Source organism: Spinacia oleracea, chromosome 1 (genome assembly GCF_020520425.1).
Source record: "Spinacia oleracea cultivar Varoflay chromosome 1, BTI_SOV_V1, whole genome shotgun sequence".
NCBI classification, from domain to species: domain Eukaryota; kingdom Viridiplantae; phylum Streptophyta; class Magnoliopsida; order Caryophyllales; family Amaranthaceae; genus Spinacia; species Spinacia oleracea.
The window spans coordinates 21,416,833-21,433,896 of record NC_079487.1 but is presented as its reverse complement, the minus strand read 5'-3'; the positions used below and the strand labels follow the sequence as shown (position 1 = coordinate 21,433,896).

General features: G+C 36.7%; 1 protein-coding gene and 1 non-coding gene across 5 annotated transcripts; both read left to right on the top strand.

The window, feature by feature from the left end:
* Positions 1–4,095: 4,095 nt before the first annotated feature.
* Positions 4,096–4,290, top strand: LOC130466349 (U2 spliceosomal RNA). The gene has a single exon (XR_008926586.1). It is a non-coding gene; the product is annotated as a U2 spliceosomal RNA (small nuclear RNA).
* Positions 4,291–5,394: 1,104 nt separating this feature from the next.
* LOC110778529 (putative disease resistance protein RGA3) lies at positions 5,395–14,401 on the top strand. Of its 4 annotated transcripts, none has more exons than XM_056835154.1 (5): positions 5,423–6,520; positions 8,164–8,205; positions 8,306–8,389; positions 9,656–12,651; positions 13,955–14,401. In XM_056835154.1, the coding sequence occupies exons 4-5, from the start codon at positions 9,766–9,768 to the stop codon at positions 14,063–14,065; spliced, it is 2,997 nt and encodes a 998-aa protein (XP_056691132.1). In that variant the 5' UTR covers positions 5,423–6,520; positions 8,164–8,205; positions 8,306–8,389; positions 9,656–9,765; the 3' UTR covers positions 14,066–14,401. The 4 variants fall into 4 exon arrangements, 3 of the variants coding, with proteins under 3 accessions (XP_056691132.1, XP_056691131.1, XP_056691133.1); XM_056835153.1 differs by having other exon boundaries at positions 8,115–8,205; XM_056835155.1 differs by having other exon boundaries at positions 5,425–6,520; positions 9,814–12,651.
* Positions 14,402–17,064: the final 2,663 nt, after the last annotated feature.

Sequence of the window (17,064 nt, the reverse complement as noted above, 5' to 3'; positions counted from 1 at the left end):
ATCGAAAATACGGGTGTACACCTGTATCTCCAAGTACAAACAGATGAATATTTCAAGAATACAAAGTCCAAAAAAATACAACGACTCAGGCGTCCAACTCCCAACGGACCCAAGCTCCGGGAAAGTCAGTCGAAATTTCAAAATTCTAAGGGCCAGTAAAAAGCTCTTATCCCCAGCAAAGCACATCCCCAACGGATTAACTTCGGGTGTTCAAGTTCAAAAATTCAAGATTGAAAAAATTCAAGATCCGAAGTTCAAAATTCAAAGTTCGAGGTTCAAAATTTTCGATGCCAAGCTCCGTCCAGAACTGAAGGCGGAAAGGTACAAGTACAAATCGGAGTCATCGCCACCACACCGAGGTAGACTCTATCCTTTTTCTAACGCCTGTTTTATGCAGGTACCGGCGTACAAAGAATGGTCTTGATTGCAGAACATCTTGAACATTCTCCGTCCCTTTCGAAATACTTTGACTTGCGCTTTCATAACCGAACGCTCAGTCAAAGTGGGGGCTTCAGTAGACACCTAATTTGTGTCTCCCCTTTGGGATGATGACGATACCATTATCCTTGCTAGGTGATTGGAGTAACTCCAGGCGGAAATCCCAATTGCTAAGAACATCTCCAAAATTCAAGGTCCAAAATCCAATCCCCGAGGTCGTTCCCCTCCCGGAACTCGGTACAAAATACAACTTCCAAAATCCAATTTCAAAATCCAAGTACAATCTCAACTAGTAGACCATCCCATTGGTTTTACTAGGCCTTTTCCACTCAAAATCATATAAGGCAAGTCAAATTCGGGCGCCGTCCCACAAAACCGAGCATGCCGGGCCCCGTCCCGTGGAACCGGAATTCAAAAACCCGAGAAAGGCTTGTTTTTAGACGCTAAACGATGCCTTAACCTCTAAGAAAATACAAAACGCCAAACCTAGTACAATTAGTACAACATGTAAAACACTACAAGACGAAACAAGGACGCAGCCCGCGTCCTTGCTTTGGCGGCATTCAAGCCACGTCAGCAGCGCAGTGCGCTGGCCTGGCTCCATGCGCTGGCGTGCGCTGGCTCTTTGCACCATTCCCTCCTATAAATACCCCTTATTTCCATCGAAAAAGGGGAGCACAACAATACAACGTCGTAATTTCGACATTACGCCTCAAAATACAACTCCAAAACTCCTCAAAAACACATACAAAATTCCTAAATTCAAAAGCAATTGGGAGCTCTTGCCTAAACCTAACTAGGTAAATCCGAATCCCATTCTAATCAAGTATGTTGCTTTGATTTCTAAATGATTAGCAAGTTGGTGTTTTTAATCATTAAAAAAACACCACTTGCAACAATCACACATGTTTTCCAAAAATACAAACTTTTTCAAAATACAAAACACAAATTTCCAAGATTCAAGGATGGCTAAATTGTTTACAATCACCTCTTACACTAGAATCACCTTCAAGCATGGAGTAATCAAAGATGACACCTTTTAGCATTTAAAGGTTTAGTCTTTTGAGATTCAAAACTCCATTTTTCAATATACAAGTTCAAGTTTTCAAATTTCAATCATTTCAAGTTCAAGTTTCAATCATTTCAAGTTCAAACATTTCAATATTCAAGGTTTCAATTTCAAGTTTAATATGCAAAATCTAGGATATTTGGGTTGAGCAACCTCTCCCAAGTTGAGATTTTTGGCTTTGAATTTGTGTCGGGCGCCCTTATTTTTAAGGAGCCGCTTGGCGTTCGAATCTCATGTGCCCAAGTACAAGTTTCAATTATGCACCTTTCAATATCGCAATTTCAATATCGCAATTTCAATATCGCACCTTTCAATATCGCAATTTCAATACCGCACTTTCAATACCGCAATTTCAATATCGCACTTTCAATTCCGCAATTTCAATTCTGCACTTTCAATTCCGCATCTTTACTTGTCTAGTCCATTTCTAGGCAATGTGGACCTACTCCCTAGTCCATTTCTAGGGGGTCTTGTATTTACTAATTCCACACTTTATTTAGTATTGTGATGTTGCTTTATTTTCTTTATTGCTTTCATCACCAACATGCTAAATACAACAAACTACAAAGGTTACATCACGCTTAACAAAGATAATTTCTTGGACAAACCGGCCTTAGGTTCCTTAAATAAATCTTTAAAGCAAAGTGACCACCATACAATTAGAGATTCTATTTGCTCTAAATTCAAACCCACATAGTCTAATCTAGGGTATATTTTCGAAATAATGACGTGCCAACGTACTTGAATATTTCTAAAGCTCGCCGAATAAGCATTTTCGTTCCCGAGCCCGGATCTCACCCATCCGTTTCAAGGATTCACGACCTTATCCGAAAATAGAGTCATTTGCGGTCTTTCTAAACAAGACTTTAAATAAAGTTTGCTGGCGACTCCTTCGAGGTGCAAAAATTCAACGGTTCACCAAAAAGAACCGCCGCGCCAACCCCTTGTAGAGAGGGATGACCAAAAACCCCCTCTACACTTTGTAAAATGAAAGCTAAAACTAATTGAATAAAGCGATCAACCAACTTGTTTGAGTATAAAATTATCCGACATTATTAATCTGCATGATTTAAAAAAAATAGCATTAGTAATTGTTTAATCATATCAATGTCCGAGTGTCCTTAAATATTTCGTCTTTTGAGTAGAAACATTAAAAGCATTAAATAAAAAATGGTTGAGTTTGTTATTCATCCACCAAACTTGATTTTCTGTCACTTCAGAACTCAAGGATACAGAGCACCTGTTTCAAGTAAGATGGTATTAAGTTATCAGTTTTCTTTGTTTTATACAGAAACATAAAAGAGTGTTAATGGTCGATGTTAGACTTTTTCCACCAGATTTGTTTCCTTCCTTAGGATACACCAAACAACCAATAGAGGTAATAGTTAACATTACCATTTTCCCTTCTTATTTGTTTCCATTCCACTACCTTTCCAACATGCATAGCAAACATGCACTAATTTTTGAAACCCTGGTAAAGGCAGAAGTCAAGTTCCCCATATTTGACTGCAAACTTCCTCTTTGGGTGCAAAATAAATATCTGCTTCCCCAATTTTAGACTTGCAGCAGTGTTACTTCTGATTATGTCAATTTATCTGATTAGATTGTAATTTTCTTCAAGCAGCAAGAAAATTTTCAGAGTAGGAAATATCATAATTTCAAGAAACATCAAATAAATAATAATTAAACAACATAAATAAAATTAGAAACTGGTTATTTTTCCTAGTTCAACACATGTAAAATGTTGTCTTTTTTAGAGGCAATATTGGTCCCAAATTCTGCTTGTCTTGTATACTTCACAAAACTAGAGTTCAGTTTTCCTAGTACTTTTGACTATAATGCATAAAACTAGTGTTCCCTTTAACCCTTTTGATATCGTGGGTCATTGCCGTCATTGTAACACTTTATGCATCTAATCTTGTTAACTATAGGATAGTGGTATGTCTAGGATGATGAGTCCATTATGGTATTGTGTTGTAGTTTAGTTACATCGTCTTATTTTTAGAAAGTTGTTCTCAAGTGTTCAATTTAAGTACCTTTGCGTTGATTTAAGGAATTCTCCAGTTTGATGCCTATTTGTTCTATGTAATGAATTAATGATATATTAGATCGCTAATTCAAACTAGTTGTTTATTGAATTGGTATCAGATTTCAAAGCCTCTAGCTGGTTGTTGCTTTTCTATTTGTGAGAACCTGTCCGAGTTCAACCCTTATCAGGGAAAAATCTGTGGAAATTCCAATGTAAGCACCCTTGATTTTAAATCTTATTTATGTGTGATAAACCTTTGTCCACTCGTTCAAGATGCAAGTTCGGGAAGTTCCAGATTGTGTAGCCTTACCCTTAAAAATTATGTATATGCGATAAACCTTCCTCCATTTTCTCTCCAAACCCACAAGATTTCACGACCTGTGGCTCTGTTGTTAATACAATATTTTATCCATGTACTCCAGACATCAGAATAATAATACCGAGTTCCTGAAATTTGCTGTGAACAAACCCTGCAATTAAAGAGTTATGTGCATCGATAATAAACAACCAGATTTGTAACTTCAGGAAATAAAAGGCTAGAATGGAGACTAAACAAAGCATACCTTTCTCGGCCTTTTGGCTAAGATCAAGTGTAGTATCTGTTCTTATCAGTTTAATATCTGATACGTGGGCCAATGACCCACAACGATTAAATTTATTTTTTGAGGGGGAAGTCCCATTACAGTAGCTTGCTGCTGGGGTCTTCAAGCGTCGCCTATGCGTTGCACTACTGCATATGCCTGGCGTACCCCCCTAGTTCCCAGTTTAAAATTAAGGATGATTATGCTTTTGTTCATTCTAAATCTCACATAAAGATAAAACTAGAAATTTCTCTGACTTATATGGGTTGTAGAAAAACTGTAAATTGGATCTTGCTCCTCAATATACTGTATCTGGGTTCTGAAGATGGAATTTCTCTCCCAAATTCTTCTTGTCTTGTTTACTTCATAAGCTGATGTGTTTTTTTGCTGGTTTCATCAGATCATTACCTGTACTTTGGTTGTATATTTGTTGTGTGTTTTTTGTCTAACGGTGATTGGTTTATGTGCACAATTTTGTTCATCTGGTTGACTATAGGAGAATGAAATGCCTAAGTTGAGTCCATTACTATTTCCATGACATGAATTTTGTGTCAATTGTAGTTGTACAGACTATCATATTGTCCCATTGCAAGGATGACATGACGTGGGGCTTCAAGCATAATGTTACTGAATTTGATCTGTCATCAAACATTGAAAACATTGATCTTTCTTGCTGCAAATTAGGTCAGGCAAATCCTTCAAGCGTCTCTTTATAGAGGTGAATTCTTTAACTAAAATTTCCTCCACTTTGATGGTTTACTACTAAAATCAATTGCATTTCAAGCTGTAACTATAACAAATGAAGGTGGTTATATAGAGTTTTTAATCAATTTGAAATGCAAATAAATTTAAAATAGATCCAGAATTAAAAAATTAGACCAAATCAAGTAAAAAGAATATAGCCTAACCCGGCCACCTACAAAAGAATATAGCCTAACCCGGAAACCCTCAGATAGAGAAATAAAAAAGAAAATTTGCCCATTATTATTTAGGTCTTTAGTGATTTTGCAAATTACTACTTAGCTTGTTAAAAGTTATCAATTATTACCTAGGTCTTTCGTTATTGTTGTCAAATCAATTACTACCTTAGCTCATATTCCAGCCAATTAGTCACTAATCATATCTTAATCAGTCTTTAATCATATTTTAATTATTTTAATCAATTAATAAATAAAAAAATAAAAATCAAAGACGAATTAAATCAGAAAATCGAAAATAACAAAAAATTTAAATAATCATGCTCCCTAAAAATCGTTGCTCTGCCATGGTTAGAGCTTCTCTTCTACGGAGTATTTTTTCCTACTGTTCTTCATCCCAAAACACGAAATTTGCTACTCTTTTTACATTGCTTCTACTCGTCTCTCAGCTCTCCTCTCTTTGCTAGTGTCTATACAATTTTTATTTCCAACTTATGAGCACTATAAAATTGGTCGAAGAAGATGAAATCAGTCACAATCTCCAAGGAAATTGTTCGAAGACGATAAAATTGGTTGATTTGATCCCTAATTTGGGGTTATCATCTTTCTGGGAGTCTTTTCGTTGAAACAATTTGTTCCTTCCATAGTTGATTCACTGTTTGTCATTGATAGCCAACATACATAGCTGCAAACCAGGTGTTCGACGAAATGCCTGAACGATGGTCTCATTGATTGCACCTTCTTTTACAGTTTGTCGTCAATCCGTCTCATATTTGAACTCACCAAGTTGTTTCCCCGTCGTTTTTGTCATTAACCCATTAAAATTGGAACACCCACTTCGCTCAAAGAGTAAGCAATTGAAGCAGAGGAATTAGTTGAATCAGTTTTTGTTTGATTTTTCTGGGTTTTGTGGGGTTGTGAGAAAGTATAGGAATTGGGAAGGTGAAGAAAGTCATCCTACTTTGGAGCTTGAAGTTTTGGAATTCATGAAAAAAACCACCTGTATGCACTTTTTTTTTTTTTTTTTCTTTTTTGGTATTTTTGAATTTTTGATTGAATTTCATTTTGGAATTTATTTTTCTAATTTTTAAATTTATTTAACTAAAATATGATTAACAGTTGATTAGGATATGATTAGTAATTAATTGGTCGGAATATAGGCCAAGGTAGTAATTGACAACAATAACTAAAAAACTAGTAGTAATTTGCAATTTTTGACAAGGTAGGTAGTAATTTGCAAAGTTGCTAAAAAGCTATGTACTAATTGTCTAATTGGCAAAGTTTCCAAATAAAAAAGGCTCTAAATTATTCACGTGGATTGGACTCTAACGGCCCATTCCCACTAAAAATGATCTTAATTCTTAAAGCAAAATCTTTTTCTGCAATCCAAAGTTCATAATCTCCTGAATCCTCGATACAAACAACGAATTCATCATCAAAAGATGGCGAGAGTTTTAAGTTCATTCAGACAATCACCATTCACTTGGTAAATCTTTCCTTTCTTCTTTGAAATTTGAAGTGTGTGAGACATTTATGAATAATGATTTTTAGTTTTCTGTAATGCAGTGATCATTTAATCTTTGTTGATCTTAAATTGGTTTTAATGATTGTTTATTCGCTCAAGTTTTTTATTAGTGTATTTTTCTGGTTGATGTAGATTGTGATTTGTTAATTGCGGAGCTGCTTAAGTAATAATTAGAAACATATTAGATTATTAGTTAAGGAACCCAGAAATTGAGAAAGAAGTTTATTAGGTTTAGTTAGAGCTGGAAAATGAGACGTCGGATTCAGATTAGCTTGTATTTGGGTGATAATCATTCGGTTCGGATCATATTTGAGTTTGTTGTTAGTTTATTGTGGAAAATTGATCACAGTCAAATTTATGGTTTGGAGTGGTTTGGGTCATTTTAAGGTTAAGTAATTAGAAGTTTGAATAATGAAACCCAATTTTGTCATGGCAAATTGAATTCTTTGCTAAGCTAATACATCAAAAGTTTCCCATAAGCCAATTTGGTGGCAAAAGGTCTTGCGCGCACAAGGTGTACAATAAATTTATTGTGCACCAAGATAACTTTTATGTAGTTTTTTGTAAATTTAACCTATTTTCCTGTAACTTTTATATTATAAAATTAAAAAGTTGATAGATAAACATTTTTAAGGGTTAAATGATGAATTTATTCATTATTAATGATGTTGAAGAAATAACTTTTATTCAAATGAAAAAATTTATCATTAAAAAATAGATAACTTTTACATATATAAATGTAACTTTTAAGCATTTTGAGTCAACTTTTACTCTGGTGTACAATACTTATTGTACACCCATTATAAATAAGAATTTGTGATTTGGTGGTATGTAAAAGTGCCTTTTTGGTAAAAAATAATCCAAATTTAGTAAGAGTAGTGCATCTTTGGGAAGTAAAATTGGAGTATTACAACTTACAAATAATTTAAACAAGAAAGTGACTCAAGTGAGGTATTCATTTGTCTCTATTTCAGTTTGCAAAAGCAGCTGTCCATTAGGTCTACAACAACTACTTTTCTTGGTACAATTGAGCTGCTTTACTTGGTGTTAGAGATCCCGTACATGTTCACACATATGAGTTGTCCCACACTAACGAAGAGGATGGAAAGATACCCCTTTACTGGCTTAACAAGCTACGTAGTAAATTACTAGTTTCCTATTTATTTATTTTGAATAAATTTCACCCAGACCCTGTATTTGGAGTGCACATGATAATGTGATAACTGAATCTGGACAGAGCGTGGATGGTAATAGTCGTTTGTTGTCAATAAGTTTTCAGATTGGGATGTTGCCATGTTGGTTTGGGGTCACTTTGATGCTAAACTCTATTCATTACTGATTTACTCAAACAATCACACCTAATTATAGTTTGGCTTTCATTTGATTTTTTGAGCCATCTGTAAGTCTGTAACATGTATTTGATTGCTTTAATTTGTTACCGATACTCATCCGCATGTGGTAAATTTGTCGAATCTTTCTTCTTATGCTTTTGTTCTGATGTGACCAAAATGTTGAGTCTCCACGATCTTTACCTTTTCTCTCACGGTACAACCAGATCTTGGACCAACAATATGGAGCCTTGAAACAGAATGTCTTACTTGCAGGTAGGGGTGAGCAAGTTGCAGGGAAAGGGAGAAAAAGGCCTGGTAACTTTCACGATTGATATGATTATCAACCTTTATATGTTGCGGTTGACCTGGTTGTCTACTATGGTTGGCGATTTGACATGGGTGCTTGTTTGTTCAGGAAAAAAAAAAACAATGATACGGATTACTGAAGATGCAAAAACAGACCTCTAGCTCCCAGTGCTGTTGTGGTGGCATGAATTAGGTATGTCTTACTGAGTTTACAACGTTGATTCTGCTAAGTCATGCCAATGCAGCTTATTCTTAGACTTTCAGTTGCTCTTTCGCATTAGCTTTTAGTCCTAACTAGCTATGTCAATGTCGTCGAGTTTCAGTAAATCAAGGTTGCCTGAACGAGTTTGTTGTGCCTAAAATTTTGGGGCAATAGGTTTATCTACAGTATTATAAATGCTGTAATTTTCAAGGGTAAAATCTTATTCTAAGTCAGTTGCTTCTTATTTGTTGAGAGACGGTCTTGAAAGGACCGGTAAAGAAGGAAAATCAGTTTTCATTTGGTTAATATTATAACAAATTGGAAATTATTCATGATAAATACACAACCTGAAAGCTATTTAATCTTATCATAAGTCAACATCTCTAAAAAAAAGTAAACATCTCTAAAAAACCACACGGCACATTTTATTATACTCTTGCATGTGACAATCATTAAGCCAAACAAGGTTTAAAAGGAATACTCAGTGACAAAAAAATTCCCTTCAGTAGTCAAACAAATAGTTTTATCCGTTTCTTTTATCTACAGTATTAGAAATGATGTAATTTCCAAGGTTAAAATCTTATTCTAAGTCAGTAGCTTCTTATTTGTTGAGAGACAGTCTTGAAAGGACCGGCAAAGAAGGGAAATCAGTTGTCATTTGGTTAATATTATAACAAATAGGAATTATTCATGATAAATAGACAATCTGAAAGCTATTTAATCTTTATCATAAGTCAACAAAGTCAACATCTCTAAAGAAACCCAACATCTCTAAAAAAAACCACACTCTACATTTTCTTATACTCTTGCATGTGACAATCATTAAGTCAACCAAGTTTTAAAAGGAATACTCAGTGACAAAAAAATTCCCTTCAGTAGTCAAGCGAATCGTGTTTTCCTTTTCTTTTATTTTCTAACTGGAACACACAAGTACTTCAAATTTCACAAAAAGAATTTTGAACATACTGTTTTTGTTATTGGATTGTTTTTTTGTAATAAGATAAGTTTTTTTTATTAGTTTCTAAATTTGAAGTTGTTGTAAGAGATTGAGAAAACAGATCATAATGTAAAAATCACAAAATCAAGGTGATGGTAGGACCGTGGAAAGACAAAAGACTAAAGTTCCAAAAGTCTGCTCAAATTTCTTATTTACTGTTGTTGTCACTGGCTTCATTGCCAGTCATTTTCAGTTTATTAAAGACTAATGACTTTCATGCTGAAAGTTCCTACCTTTTTCCTCCACTTGTTCCACGACAGCCATGAGTTCCCACCAGAAATGATAGCATCCTAGTGGGTAGTTGGTCATTTCCCTTGCCTCTCTTTTTGTGACACATACCATCTCCTTCATTCTCAATTTTCTGGAAATAATGGCCTTAGAATTTGTTTCTGGGTTCGTCGTATCATCACTACTGCAGGAGTTGGTGGACAAGATCAAAGCTTCAGCTGCGGATACAATTGCTCTTGCATATTCTTCTGATGTGGAGGAAGAGCTTAAAAACCTCGAGGCGACTTACATAAAAGCTCAGTCCTTGCTTGATAATGTAGATGGCTGGGACCTGGTATCAAGCAAGCTACACCAGGACTGGGTGGCTGATATTAGGAGAGCTTGCTATGAGACTGAAGATTTTACTGAATGTCTCAAACTTGAGTTTTATCAGAAGGGGGATGCTGGATTTTTAAGGTCTTACTGGACAAAATGGGGTTTGTCTTCTAAAATCCGTGATCTGCAAAGGAATCTGAATTCTTTAACAAATATATCAGATCAGTTTACTGCAAGAAGCCATGGAGTCAGTAATGAGAGATATCTCGCTGTGGTCAAAGAGCCGATGATTGTACCTGATGATGAAAGCTTCCGAAGAAAGCAAGATAAAGAAAATATTATCCAACTGCTTCTGCATTCGTGCAGCAGCAGTGCAGTTATTATAACAGGGATGTTTGGGGTGGGGAAAACTACGCTAGCTCATGTGATCAAGAATGATTCAAGAATCCATCATTATTTTGATCACAGATTATGGGTCTCTGTATCAGGGGATTTTAATATGATGAAGGTTTTGGGTTCGATGCTCCTAGACCTGCAGCTTGAGCAAATCCAAGATGTCAACTCAATTCCCTCTCCTGCATTCCCTGAGCAGCAATATGCACGGTTGTTTCAGAGGTTGTGCAAGGAAAGAAAGGTTCTCATCGTGCTGGACGACTTGTGCAATTTCGGGAAGCCTCAAGATTGGGAAGATTTCCAATCTCTGCTCCTCGATCCATCCTGTGTGTTTGGCATTCTCATTACCACGCGCAACCCAAAGGTTGCCACTACAATTACTTCTCTTAGCAGCATCTCCACTGCTTCCTACTACTTGCAACAAATGTCTGATGAAGATTGTGGTTTGATCCTGCAAAAAAAGGCAGTTTTAGCTGCTTTCAACAAGCGAACACGTTGTGGGAGAAGTATGTCAGAGGCGATTGCAGTTCAGATAGCAGAGAAATTTTGCAAGGGCTTGCCATTGATAGCAAATATCATTGCACACCAGTTCTCCTTGAAACAAGACCATAGTTGGCCTATTATTGAAGACTTGTGGATCATGCCAGAATTCAGAGATCTAATCTTTCCAACTTTAAGATTGAATTATTCTGATCTTTCATTCTTTCTGAAAAATTGTTACCCTTACTTTTCTCTCTTCCCTGAAGAGTACGATTATAAGAAGGATGATTTGATCCGCTTATGGTTGGCAGAGGGTTATGTCAAACCTCAAGTTGCAGGGTTCCAGTATTCAGATTGCTCAGAGTATTCAATCTTGGAAGAACTTGGAAATTATTTCTTCGAAAATGTATTGTCCCAATCTATCCTTCAAATATACCACCCATTTGACCAAGATCCACCGATGTACAGAATGCATGAGTTTGTCCACCGTTATGCTCAGCTTATAGGCTCCGACATGTATCTTCAGCTAGATGAACAGTTTGTTGGTGCTTTTTCATTCTGCAACGTCAAAGGTGGTTCAAGTTCTGCAATGACTCCTGCAAGTTTCACTGCTCGATATAGAAATTCTCGACATCTTTCTTTACTTGGTTCAAGTATTCCGACACCAATATGGAAGGATATAGAAAGATATTCAGAGGGACTTAGGACAATCCTTTCCCTGCGTGAGAACATGAGTATTGGCCAACTCAGTTATACCCTTTTCCTCAAACTACAATCTTTACGAGTACTCAACTTGAGTGGAACTGATACTAATGAGCTGCCAGAGTCAATTGGAAATTTGAAACACCTCAGGCTACTTGATGTCTCCAAGACAGATATCCAAGAGTTTCCTGCATCCACGAGTGACCTGAATATGTTACAGTTCCTCAAAGCTGATCCATGTCCTCTGCTTCTTCAATTACCCAAAAAAATAAAAAACTTGACTCATCTACTACACCTCGAGGTTGACATAAAGAGTTTGACTTCTATGCCTCCTAACATAGGGAAGCTGACTAATCTCCGTACTCTTCCTGCGTTTATTGTTGGTAAAAAAGATGGGTATCGAGTTACAGAGTTGAAGAACATGAAGTACCTTCAGGGATCAATTTGTCTCACGAATCTTGAAAATGTAAGTTTTGAGGGAGAAGCAATGGAATCCGTGTTGAGAAACAAGCCATTCCTTAGAAGGATAGAGCTTGAATGGAACAGATACTCGGCCAATCAATCAAAAAAGATACTCAGAGGCCTGAAACCCCATGAGAATTTAGAAGAGTTGCAAATAACAGGATATGGTGGCGCTGAGTTTCCAAGTTGGATTACTAGCCCAGTGTGTAACTTGACTAGCATTCACTTGCTAAGATGCGACCAATGTAGCATCTTGCCCACACTTGGGCAACTTCCACAACTCAAGACTCTTTTTATTGAGGAAATGCATTTTGTAGAAATCATCGACCATCGATTTTCAGGTATAGGTGGGTTTGGAGGATTTCCATCATTGGAGTCACTGAAATTTCAGGATATGATGGCCCTTAAGAAGTGGGAAGGATTGCAAGGGACTCAAATGCCTAACCTTCGTGAACTTCACATCACAGATTGTCCAAACCTGATCACCCTTCCTTCACTGCACTTGCTTTTTTCCTTGGTGAACTTGGAAATAAGCTACTGTCCTGCATTGCAGGCGCTGCCGGAGGAAGGCTTGCCCTTGTCAATGGAAACATTGATTATTGTAAGAAGTGATTTGTTGAAGCAACGTTGCTTACCAGGAGAAGATGACTGGGATAAGATCAAAGCTGTACGCAAGGTATTGGTTGATTTTGTGCAGATACGGACTTTAACCGAATAAACGAAAGCTTCTTTTTGTTGCAGGGGTTGATAGTGTTGCTAAGAACGCAGTCGTTTCTTTGCAGTATATAAGGCTGTTTTGCCTAAAGTAATTAGTATCCAAGTAGAACTTCAATGTTATTGTTCTTTTAATATTCCCAACTAAATGAGAAGTCTTCAAATTTTAAATCCATCTTATCTGGGATTTCCCACGAACTATTGTGTGTATCTCCTTGTAGTCCTACTTTTTATATGAATTTCAATTTCTCAAGTAGTAATGCTTCAAATCATCATAGTTTCAACTTTCAACAACTGTATTAAGATGAATTCAATGACTGATATCATAAGATGGCGAACATACTTGTGATGAATTCAACTGTACTAAGATGAATTCAATCACTGATATCTGTTGTCAAAACCATATATTGTTATATCACAAATTAGATACCAGTTCAGATGACAAATTAGATATTCACACATCTGAACTGATATCTCAGATTCAAAGTTCCATTTATTGTATATCACTGGATTCTTTAATCCCATATAGGACATTTTAGATAGTCCATATGTTCTGGCATTATCTAAGGATGAAGTTTTAAGACTATAATCCATTGACCTTAGGATGTTAAAACAATGAACAAGGAGTTGTTATTCGATTTATTTAAATACCTGCTTTCATAAGAAACAAGGAGTTGTAAAGAAGTATAATTTGCTTCTGTTTTCTAGTAACTAGTAATACTTGATCATGAAATATTAGTTATTGAAATTTTCCTTTGTTTAATGACACATATTCAAGAATGAATAACTGAACTCAAAATGAGCAGAACTTAAAAGAGAAACTATGCAGTTCTGTTTTACATTCTATGGATTAAATCCGAACTGGGAATTGGAGTACCAGCCCACTGTGGAGGTTGAAGGGTCTAGACTTCCCTGCCCTTACTCCCCTTTGCTGCTTTGAATTGATATATTGATAAAGTGGGACTATGCTGATTCTTAACCCAACCTCGTTTTTCCTCCATGGAACGGATTAAGCTAAAAAAGGGACAACTTTCAATTACCAATGTTTCAAGTGATGCAGGCAGTTCTTCCTCTGGCAATGACAGAAGCTTGGTGCATTGATTTAATTCCAAATATTCTAGAGCATTGATGTTTGTCAGCTCACAAAGAGCAGCCAATTTAGGACAATCCTTGATAGTAAAATTTATGAGACTAGGAAAGTCGACTTTTTCTACATCATACCAATTTTCTAATTCAAGCATTAATTTGATCTCTAATTTCTGCAGTGCAGGGAATGCAACAAACGGAACTACATTGTCAGCAACAGCAATGAGCTGCTTGTCACTGTCCCTCCGAAAGTGAGAATCAATTATTTTAACTCCAATCAATTCGATTAAGCTGAGTGATTCAAGTGAAGGTAGCTGACCTAAAGATGGCAGGAGTTGACAGCTTGCACATTTGAAGAGGGTAATTTTTGTGAGTTTAACAAAAGATGGGTTGCTAATTGATATGGGAACAATGTTGGTTAAGCAATTTTAAATAAACAAAGTTAGTTGCTGTTGTTTAACTTTTGGCGGGAAAAGTTGTTAGCCATTTTTGTTTGTTAGTTCCCTTAAAATGAGGAAGTTGGTTAGAGTTTGTTAGCTGATTCATTATGACAGCTATATATTAACAAACTTGTAATTGTATTTGACAATTCAATGAATACAGACAACTTCATCTCTATCTCTCTCTCTCTCTCCTAATGATCTTCTTCTTCGTCTGAATTCTTCTTCTTCCCTGTTTCTTCTTCTGTAATTTCTTCTTCTTCTTCTTCTTCTTCATTCTGAGATCAACTGATCACCATTAAAGGGAATATTGGAGCTCCCTTATCATTGGTATCAGAGCCACTCCGCTGCTCGAATCTCAGCACAACTGGTACTGATTAATACTGGCGACTAGGAGAAAAACAGCTATGGAGGAGCAGTTCAAAAATCTGGAAAAACGCCTGGAAGAGCAAAGCTCAAAGTTAGAGGATCAAAACAAAAGAATTGATCAGAAGTTCGAGGAGATGATGAAACTAATGCAAAGTTTCAAGGACTCAGCAAACACTGAGGAGAATTCCTTTTCTAGCTCGAAGTTCCATTCTCCCAAGCCTTTAGGTATGAATCCAAAACTGAGTTTTCCTAAATTCGATGGCACTAATCCTAGAATCTGGGTGAAGAAATGTTGCAAGTATTTCTCACTGTGTAAAATACCTGATGAACAAAGAGTAGATTTGGCCTCTCTTAACATGACTGACAAAGCAGAAGGTTGGATGATGAACTATCTGTCAGTCAGAAAAAGTGTGATTGTAGACTGGAATGATTTTGTAGCTGACCTATATGTTAGATTTAGGGACAATTCTGCCCATAATGTGGTCGAAAATTTCAATAAACTGCAACAAACAGGCGCACTTGAGGATTACATTGATGAGTTTGAGAATTTAAGATCCAACATGATGATGAACAATCATGTATTGCCTGAAACATATATTTTGGAAAGTTTTGTTGGAGGATTGAAATCAGCTGTTAAGCCATTTGTTAAGGCTTTTAAACCTGACTGTATTGGTGAAGCTATAGATTTAGCCAGGCTGCAGGAGGAGAACTTGTTGATCAATGCACCTAAACCTACTTACAAACAGCCAATCTACAACCCTAAACCCCTTCAATCAATACCCATATTAGCCAGCTCCAAACCCCCACTTTTGCCAACTCCACAAACTAAACCAAACACCACCCTCACCTTGACAAAATACCCTCAACAGAGAACCAGAAACTTTAAATATATTCCAGCTGATGTTAGGCAAGAGAAAATTGCAAAAGGCCTATGTTACTACTGTGATTCACCTTATGACAGAAACCATAAGTGCCAGTTTAGGGAACCACAGCTGTTCACTGTAGAAATTCCAGGAGAAATTGAGGAGCTGAGTGATGTAGAGGACTTGGATGTGGGAGAAAAGGATGCCAATGAACCACAAATTTCCATGAGTGCCTTATCTGGTAGCCAAGGGTTTAGCACCATGAGAGTAAGGGGGTTAGTAAAAGGGAAATCCATTCAAATTCTGATTGATTCAGGAAGCACACACAACTTTGTAGATCTGAATGTTGCTCAGAAGTTGGGGTGTGTGGTGGAGAAGATACCTCCTCAAGCCATAACTGTAGCTGATGGCAACCATTTGGCATGCCAACACATCTGCAAGGGTTTCTCTTGGACCATGCAGGATATTGTGTTTGAAACTGATGTTCTCCTTATTCCACTAGGGAGTTGTGACATGGTATTAGGAATACAATGGCTAAGTTTGTTGGGTGCTATTTCTTGGGATTTTAAACAATTACAGATGGAGTTTACTTGGCAAGGCAAGCAGATTCTGTTAAAGGGAATTCCTAGCAAAAGAATGAAGGTGATAGAAGGTGAACCTTCTTCCAAACTATTCTCTACAGCAGCCCATTTGTGTCTCATACAAGTACATGATTCCAGTTGTGGGAATTTGGAAACTTCTGGTACCCATTCTCAAGCTAATTCTGGTAATTGGGAAGAATTGGAAGAACTTAAAGTGACTTATAAGTGTGTGTTTGAGGATCCTGTTGACTTACCTCCATTAAGAGGGGTGTTTGATCATTCCATTCCACTCTTACCAGAGGCAAATCCAGTCAACATCAGACCTTACAGATATCCACTCAAGCAAAGAGATGTCATAGAGCAGTTGGTACAAGAGATGTTGGATAGGGGAATTATACAGAACAGTGCATCTCCATTTGCTTCACCAGTTGTTTTAGTAGGCAAGAAGGATGGAACATGGAGATTGTGTGTGGATTACAGGGAACTCAATAACAGGACAGTCAAAAACAAATTTCCTATTCCTGTTATTGATGAATTACTAGATGAATTGTCAGGTGCCACTGTGTTTTCTAAGTTGGATTTAAGGGCTGGGTATCATCAGATGAGGGTTCAACCTTCAGACATTTACAAAACAGCTTTTAAAACTCATACAGGGCATTATGAATTCTTGGTAATGCCCTTTGGCCTCACTAATGCTCCTGCATCTTTTCAGAACTGGATGAATCAGGTGTTCAAGCCATTACTCAGAAAATGTGTTTTGGTGTTTTTTGATGATATATTGGTTTACAGCAGAACCATTGATGATCATTGGTCCCATCTTGCTGCAGTTTTTGAATTAATGAAGAACAATCAAATGTTTGCTAAACTCAGCAAGTGTGTGTTTGCTACAGATAAGGTGGAATATCTAGGTCATTATATCTCTGCTATGGGTGTCCAAACAGATCCACAAAAGATTCATGCAGTGCAAAGTTGGCCAATTCCTGCTACTGTAAAAGAACTTAGGGGATTCTTAGGTTTGGCTGGTTATTACAGAAAG

Bases quoted from the DNA above. Each gene is read 5' to 3' on its own strand.
- LOC110778529 (XM_056835154.1), top strand. From the start codon at position 9,766: ATGGCCTTAGAATTTGTTTCTGGGTTCGTCGTATCATCACTACTGCAG. The intron at 12,652-13,954 runs GTATTGGTTGAT...TAATTTCTGCAG, and splicing joins AGATCAAAGCTGTACGCAAG to TGCAGGGAATGCAACAAACG.